This window comes from Zea mays, chromosome 5 (genome assembly GCF_902167145.1).
Source record: "Zea mays cultivar B73 chromosome 5, Zm-B73-REFERENCE-NAM-5.0, whole genome shotgun sequence".
NCBI classification, from domain to species: Eukaryota; Viridiplantae; Streptophyta; class Magnoliopsida; order Poales; family Poaceae; genus Zea; species Zea mays.
This window is the reverse complement of record NC_050100.1, coordinates 3217272-3225745: the sequence shown is the minus strand read 5'-3', so window position 1 is coordinate 3225745 and position 8474 is coordinate 3217272. Positions and strand designations below refer to the sequence as shown.

General features: G+C 47.5%; 2 protein-coding genes across 3 annotated transcripts; both read left to right on the top strand.

Annotated features, from left to right (window-relative positions):
• Positions 1 to 2121: 2121 nt before the first annotated feature.
• On the top strand, positions 2122 to 4363 carry LOC100282229 (uncharacterized). 2 transcript variants are annotated; one of them, XM_008645435.2, is made up of 3 exons: positions 2122 to 2385; positions 2646 to 3929; positions 4023 to 4363. In XM_008645435.2, exon 2 carries the CDS (start codon positions 2812 to 2814, stop codon positions 3925 to 3927), a length of 1116 nt encoding a protein of 371 aa, XP_008643657.1. In that variant the 5' UTR covers positions 2122 to 2385; positions 2646 to 2811; the 3' UTR covers positions 3928 to 3929; positions 4023 to 4363.
• A 1850-nt stretch (positions 4364 to 6213) lies between these two features.
• Positions 6214 to 7497, top strand: LOC109939414 (probable calcium-binding protein CML21). Its single transcript, NM_001364725.1, has one exon. It carries the CDS (start codon positions 6489 to 6491, stop codon positions 7146 to 7148), a length of 660 nt encoding a protein of 219 aa, NP_001351654.1. The 5' UTR covers positions 6214 to 6488; the 3' UTR covers positions 7149 to 7497.
• Positions 7498 to 8474: the final 977 nt, after the last annotated feature.

Below are 8474 nucleotides of genomic sequence, written 5' to 3'. Positions count from 1 at the left end.
CCTATTCACCCCCCCTCTAGGCGACTATCAAGCTGACGCTACAATATTTTATGGATTTAATTGTATTTTGATGGTTTTCTACGACACGAAATTAATAATACATAAATAGCCTAAAAAATCGTGGAATTTTATAGAGGCACAACATATGTTCATTTGTAACCATAAAAAGTATTTGGATCATAAGATCTATAAGACATCCGCGTTTCTTCCATTTCAATTTCACTTATCTGTATGAGTTACATGTGAAATCACTGTAAGTATTCAAATTTCAACATAATCAATACTTACTTTACCATTTTTATATGAGGACTTTATTTATCTTCGTATAAAATGTTTATTAGTTTTTTAACATATTTGCAATTTTTGAGTGAAATTAGAATATTTTATGAATTTTAATAACGTGGTTTTGGTTCCATAATGTCATAATGTCCTTGTGATTAGTAACTTTGAACTGCATGATGTCAATTTTATTGGTTTCTTTTCCTACATTTGATCTATCATATACATGGTTATGTATTGCTTAATTTATATATTTGTTAGATGGTTGAACAATTAATATTATCGGGATGAACTACCCGACAACTATCCGGTACTTACTCGATTAGTATCCGTTATTTGTTTCTTACCTTCCCGGATTATTACCCGCTTCCGTCCTGTATTCGTTCCGAATCTTAACTATCCGTATCTGGTTATGTAGCCGAGATAAATATTATGATAAGATAACCTGTATCCGACTGTATTAGAGCAACTTCAAAAGAACGTGTAAATTAACTACAAAACAGATATTAGTCAATAATAGTGATTTTTCTTACTCCAACAGTTCCCTCATTCATTTTCCCAAAAAAATAGTGTCCCTCGTCCACAACCTCATCTCCCTCATATTTTGGTGTGTTACATCCCTCCTCAATACCAGGCCCGGGCGGGGGGCATGTGCCACCGGTGCACAAGAACAGGGCCCCCTCCCTCTAAGGGCCCCTAAAATAATAGTTAGCAATAGTTTAATCAATACAAATTTTAGTAATGATTAGAAGGTCTAGCTAAGTCAGCTCGATAAGAATAAAACATAGTGTTTGTCGTAACAACCGAGTACCAATCTGTCATGCACCTCATTTTAGCTATATGGCGAAGTGCAGCTAGCACATGCTGGCATAACATCTAAACGTTAAGATCATTCGTTACCGTTATTAAGCCATTTCCCACATTAATAATTCAATCACGGTTAATAAATGAGATTAATCTATACCCTCTATTCTTAACAAAGAAAAAAAAGAAAAAAAATCGATACAGGGCCTTGAATTATGCTGGCCCGGCCCTGCTCAATACATTCATCAACATGTCAGATCATCCACGGTCTACCGACGACTGTACAGATTGCACCACATGTCATATTTAAAGGAACTGTTGGAGTACCCATTATAATTCACTCTTAAAAATTTTTAGTCTACTCTTAATAATCAATTTTTAGGGTAAAATTTTTAACATACTTTTGGAGTTGCTCTTATTACGTTTTTCATCACTTATCACATGGTGCGCTGCAGCGCTGGTGAACCGGGAAGTGACACGTCGCTACAGCAGCGGCCAGCGGCGTGTGGCGACATGACCTGACAGACGGAACTAGGCGAATTCTATACCTCAACTAATCACCGACCTATTACCCACTAACGCTGCATCTAATTAAACAATTAGAAATTGCTGATTCTAAAATGGGCGGACTCTTTAAAAATTCGGCGAGGGATGACGTGTCCTCGTTTTTGTGGTTTCGTTTCTGGCAACGTGGTATAGCTATATATACACAGATTGTCAGAACAAACATTACCTCCGTAAAAACAATGTAACCCATTATTTTCAAGGATCAATTAACTCAAGCCGACCTAATATACTGGAAATATTAGTGATTAGAGTGAAATGTGGCATAGGTAGGTTCTATTCGGACATGTCATTCTACCTCTCAACTAAAAACAAAAACAAGAGAGAGATGTGTAACGGACCTATGCCCAAAAAATCATTAAACGAGCTCTTTGTGTGTCAAAAATCATACACGACCCTTTTTAAAAAAAACCAAATTACCAAACAGTAGGGCTGTAGGGGTACAGTAGGGTTGTGAAAGCCGATTGAAGCCCTGAGCCTATGACAAAAGGGGCCCAGTTCTGGGCCACCTTCCAGTCGGACACGGAGACACGGGACCCACCCCCGGTCTGCCCGTGGTATCTCTCTCTTGTCCCTGCCTCCCTTCCTCCCTCCCTCCAACCCAGTGTGCGCACTTCACCCCCCCTCTCGGTCTCACCCTCCTGGCGACGACTGGGCGGCCGAACGGCCGTCGCCGCCGCCCCACGCCAGGTTTCAAAGTCTTCGTCAGGCCCTTCTCCGGCGACTCGAGCACCACAGGTACGCCCACGGCCCACCCCTTGTCTTCCCTTCCTTCTGTGCGAGAACCGAGCACGGACCCAAACCCTACCTTACTATTTGTGCTCGGATCTGATCTAACTTGGATTGTTTCCCCAAAATTACCCGGCGTAGATGCGTATACCCATGCCCTTTACTGGGCCTGCTCGTGCTACAAAGTTTACTCGGAATATATCCTGGCTTTTTTGCTTCCTCAGTGGGATTACACTAGCTACCGGTGCTCACGGGGAAATTTGTTTCAGGGTGACAAGGATAGCTTTCTCGGGTCACTGAAGGAAGACATCTTCTCGACGCGGTAGACCTTCTGACGGTTGGCTGGTTGTGCTATAAGTGTTCAAGGGGTGGATTAGGACCGGGAAACTCTGTACTGAAGGGAAGGTCAAAAGTGTCAAGAGAGCTTGTTCCAAGATGGATGAAGGTCAGGGAGTTAGGTATTGGTGCCACATGTGTCAGGAGGTGATAGATCCTATGCCCGAGATGAAGTGCCCAGGCTGCGAGGGCGGGTTTGTGGAGGAGATGGACTCCGAAGACTTCGAGCCAGCTGCGAACGCGAGGTCTGATCGCTCCGTCTCTCTCTTGGCTCCACTGCTGCTTGGTATGATGGGGGGTTCGTCGCGCAGATCAAGACTCAGGAGGGAGGCCATGGTTGAAGCTGATGCCGACCAGGATGACGAAGAGGATGATTCAGACCATGAGCTTGAACTTTCCAGGAGGAGGCGGAGGAGGAGGCGCTCATCAGCGCTTTTCAGTGTGCTTGAGGCTATGCGTGACCGTGATGAAGTAAGGGGCTCGGATGACACCGACAGTGATACAGAGAGAGACCTGGAGAGAGGGAGAAGGGAGAGGATGGAGAGGCAGAGGGAGAGGTTAAGGCAGATCGAGAGGGTGAGTGCTCGTGGCAGAGAGAGGACGGAAAGCTTAATACTGATCAACTCCAACAACGAGGCTATTATTCTGCAGGGAACATTCGGATCTGATGACAACCAGGAGGACTCAAGCAACACAAGTTCTGGTGTATCACTTGGGGATTACTTTCTTGGTCCTGCCTTAGACACTCTCTTGCAGCGTTTGGCGGAGAGTGACCTCAGTCGTTCTGGCACACCGCCTGCCAAGAAGGAAGCAGTCGCCGCGCTACCAACCGTGAACATCGAGGAAGCGTTGGGCTGTTCAGTCTGTCTTGAGGATTTCGAGATGGGAGGAGAAGCGAAGCAGATGCCCTGTCAGCATAAGTTCCACTCGCACTGCATACTCCCGTGGCTGGAGCTCCACAGCTCTTGCCCAATCTGCCGGTTTCAGTTGCCTACTGAGGAGACGAAGAACAACCCATGCGAATCAGCCAGCACCGCAGGGACCGTGAACGGCGGTGGAGACAACGCTGCTGCAAGCGGCAGCGATACAGAAAGTACTAACCACAATGAAGATGACCATTCCGATAGCCCTATCTTCTCTGCTCTGAGCACACTCTTCTCTGATCCGTTCTCATCCGACGATGATGAAAGTGTTCCACACTCTTACGAGAACTGAAGGTAAATGATAAAATACTACGAGTCTATGACCGTGAATAATATGAACAACGAAAACACCAGCCCTACTATTAATGTGCTTGATACCTCCCTCAGCAGCTACGCTTGCATTGCAGATAGCGTCGGACGCAGGCTTGCAATATGGTGAAGACGTTCTGCTTCTGAGGCTGGCATCTTTATATTGTAGCTTCTGTACATATCTCTCTGAACGGTCGCCCCCCATAAGACAAACTATTACCTCTCCGTTTTACTGAAAACTATGTGGCTTGTAATCTGCTAGTGCTTGCTATGTTCACTTGCCTCGAATAAATGTTATCCTTTAGCGTGCTTATTACCATCTCCGGACGGCCCTAGACGTGCATGTGGACGCAGATTTGATTGACAGTATGGCCAATGTAAGGCATATATGTATGCAGTGGCGTTGCGTCTTACTCCTATATTTTAACTGTCAATGAGAAGGTCCTTGGAAGATGGCTGGATAGTTACTTCTGTGAAGGCGAATATCGTCCAGTGGTCCTCACAACACGCTCCACTGCATTCTGAGGTGGATGGAACGTTGCAGGTGATGCTGCCCCATATGGTCCTGAATGTCACGCCCTTGAGGATCTCCGGTATCTTGTTGCTGTGTCTTTTTTTTAATCTGGTTCATTTTATTGCCTTGTCCTTCTCGTTGATGATTTTTTTTTTCGTTTTGAAAAAAAAAACATGGAATCGGTCTCTGTTGCAGCCAGCTCCAAGCGCATTCGTGTTGGTATTTTGTCGTAAGGAGGTCGCTGAAAGGAAAAAAAAAAACATTTGCCATCGTAGCTGGACCAGTCGGGCGACGGGTGGGATAAGCGGAGCAGGTTGCTGCCATGCGTATCACCACCTCCTTGGAACTAGGGAAGGTATCAGGTGAAAATCCGTGCAACCGTGTAAACTTTTAATCTGAATCATATGACGTTGATCCAAGAGACGCAGGAGACGTGGATAATTTTACACTTAACCGTTCGCGGCTAATCACACTTTTTCAAATCCCTCATTCCACTCCTCTGCACGTTCCCTAGGATCAACATCATGTGATTCATATTAGAAGTTTGCACGGTTGCTCCCTTGGAACTATTGCCTGAGCAAGAACAATTCTGCTTGCTGATTATTCTGACGGCGTGGTCGTTTGGTAGGTTCGGGTTGGTCGCCCGGTTCTTCACTCTGTTGGTTCTTCTGCTTGTACAGTTGTGCTGCAGCGTCCCATTTGGGAGGGCATCAAACTTGGAATGTTTTTGATTTGCAACGCTTTGCTTAGCAGGCATGGCTGGATTCGAAGACAAATTCAAGATTGTTTCTGGGAATTTCAAGCTCCTTTTTTTTTCTTCCTTTCTCGCGATTTTTGGTGTTGGTTTGCCACGCTTGTTCGGTGTAGTGTAGGCGGTAGCTTGCGTGCAGTGTGGACTGTGGAGTCTCGGCTGCTGCCTGCTGGAGTGCTGGTGTTGCCGGTCCTTGTTCTTCGGCTCTGGTCTCTTGACTTGGAGGCAAGGGGGTGCGCGACGCTCACGGAATGTTTGGGACGTCTTTTCTTCTCGGTGCTGCGGCGACCGAAGACGCCTGAGTCAACCGGGACCGTAGCTCTCCAGTCTCCACCGTCATCTATCATATCTCATCATCTTTTATTTTAAACTTTACTATACAAGCGGTAAGCGGTATAATGTAAAAATTCTCTATTATACACGATCTGTTGTGAACAACTTTATTTGGATCACCGCTTAATAATTGCGTGCAACTGCATCGTTCGCTTGCGAAACCTGTAAAGGAATCAGCGACACAATAAGATTATCCGCATCATACTGTATAAAATAAGAGATTTGCAAGATCTGTGATATTTAGATTCTGGTGATAGCTAGATGATTCAGTTAGAAAAACTTTTCAGATTTTTTTTTGTCCCACTCAGCCCTATAGTTTTACTCTTGCATCGCCATCGCTTGCGTTTGCATCCTCGCTGCCGTCTGTCTGGACGTGAGGTTCAAAGTAGATTAGTGAGTGATAATATAGTTGTTTAGTGCGTGATGGAGAGATCGATGGTCCGGCCCGTACTGGACCAGGAGGACGGTGAAGTAAGCAGCAGGCTGGCACCCAACCCACGACTCGCGCGCGGCCGTCAACGCCAAACGCGTTGGCTGATGCCACCAAGACCGTTCCGCACGCTGGCTGTTCCTTGTCTTGGTACCAAAGCAACATTTCATACAGGCCTCGCTCCTCGTCGTCTTGTTTCTAAAAGCCTAGCTTGCGCGGGTTTAGAATAGAAACCGATCGACAGCGAATCGGGTATACATATGATCCCCTCGCTCGATCGCTCCGTCGCTCGTGGATCAATTGCTGGGAACTTGCTCTACGTTTGCCGCCCACATGCCCAACACTTACACCTCCTCGCTCGTCGTCCAAGCTGATGCCCACCTGGCTGGCCTGTGGCCTGCATGTATATATATAAGATACGACGCATGTCGTCCGTCCAAGTCCAACGCAATTAATCCAAGGCGGAGTCGACGATCTCTTCGATCCACGGCAACAGTACGTACGTCAAATTGAGACATGTTGGAGCTGCTGGTGCTGCCGCCGGCGCTGGACCTCCTCCTCCACAGCTGCCTCATCGTGTCGGTGTCATCTCTACTGATCATGCTCGCGCTCCAGCCGCTACTGCCCGGCGGCACCGACGTGGCCTCAGCGAGCAGGGGCGTGCGCTCCGCGTCGCGGGCGGTCCTCGCGCGCCTCCTGCCGTCGTCGTCCCGCACCCGCAGCGGCGTGCCCGTGGCGCCGCCTCCTCCTCCTCCTCCCCCGCGGCATTGCGAGCTGTGCGCCGCGTCGTCGTGGCCGGGCACCGTGGCGGCCGTGACGGCGACCCTGCACCTGGACGCCGACGCCGACGGCGACACGGAGCGCTCCTCCATCTCCTCCGCCGAGGAGGACGGCACCGCGTGCGGCGGGTGCGCGGCGTTGGCGGCGGTGGAGGAGCTGCTGGGAAGCAAGGAGGCGACGGAGCGCGAGCTGCGCGAGGCGTTCCGCGTGTTCGACCGCGACGAGGACGGGTTCGTGGGCGCCGCCGAGCTCTGGTACGTGCTGCGCCGCCTCGGGATGGGCGGCTCGAGCTCGGCGCGGGAGGACTGCGCCCGGATGATCGCGGCGCACGACGCCGACGGCGACGGCCGCATCAGCTTCCGCGAGTTCAGGGACATGATGGAGCGCGCGGTCTGAGCGAGCGCCGTGGGTGGAGGTGGACCCTGGACCGTGCGTGGACGTAGCACGCGGTTGGCTGGGGCGGCCGGGGTGGTTTTCGTTTTCGTTTTCGTTGCTCGATCTATGTAAATTGCACAGTAAGTGCCGGCCGTGAACTTAACTAGCTGTGTAGTTAGTTAGTACCACTACTTAGCTACGGCATTGAGATGTTTGATAAATAAACGGTAAGTAAGATGTTGAGGTTTGGAGTCCCAAGAAAACGGGAGCCTCGAACTTCTGGTTCACACCGGTGTTGGCGTTTAGTACTCTGAGAGAGAGAGAGAGTGTGTGTGTGTGTGTGTGTGAACGAAACGAAGCGGTTTTCCCAGCGAGGTGTGCAATGCAACTCAGCAAGCAAAGCTCCCGTGGAAAAAACAATCAGACAAATGTAAAGTATTGCACGGAAACATACTACCTCATTTTTTTTATTTGTCGCAGTTTAGTTTAAAAATAAATTAACGAACGACAAATATTCGAGAACAAAATTAATACTACTATTTTATAAAGTTTAAAGTATAAGATAAAAAACAGAGTATGCTGAATGTAGTCTAAGGCTATCTATAGCAGATTTTCTATCCTATTCTATATTACGAAATACACTCTGTAATCAATGCAAAATTGTATTTTGCACGTCTGTTTACCTGGCCTACTGAATATGGCCTAAGGTTTATTGGGATTCATTTTCACCGTTCCTAAACCCTAAACCCTAAACCCATTATACCCATACTTGTCGAGCCAAGAAAGACTCTACGTGATCCACAATGTTGGAATGCCTAATATCGCCATGGAGCCAATTTACCAATCCTGGCATTTCTGGCAGAAATCTAGTCACGGGCCTTTAGGACTTATTTGGTGGACACAGACCACGAGCTTGGGATTCTTCCACATGGACCTCCTTATGATTCATATCCACCAAATCAGCCTCTTAAAGTTTATTGAAACATTGAGGCTTTCTTTGGTTATGAATGGATTGAAGGGATTTCTCCTTCCCCAAATCTGCCTGCAACCGAATAAGACCTTTTTTTTCTTCTCGAACACGCAGGAGAACTGCACATCATTATATTAAGTATAGAGAAAGGTCTAAAGAATACCAAGAACAACGACTATACAAAAATAAGGGAGAAAAAAGAGAGGAAAACCAGAAAAAGAGGAGAAAAAAGAAGAAAAAAATGGGGGAAAGAGAAAGACAACCAAGACCCCAATTTAGCCTTAGCACGTGCCATCTCCCAAAGCCTGGCATCCTCCTGGATCTGTTGCAGAACTGTATTCGTGTTTGGGGAGACACCATCAAAAATACAAACATTT

Excerpts from the sequence above, each read along its gene's own strand:
- LOC100282229 (XM_008645435.2), top strand. The coding sequence starts at position 2,812 with ATGGATGAAGGTCAGGGAGTTAGGTATTGGTGCCACATGTGTCAGGAG.
- LOC109939414 (NM_001364725.1), top strand. The coding sequence starts at position 6,489 with ATGTTGGAGCTGCTGGTGCTGCCGCCGGCGCTGGACCTCCTCCTCCAC.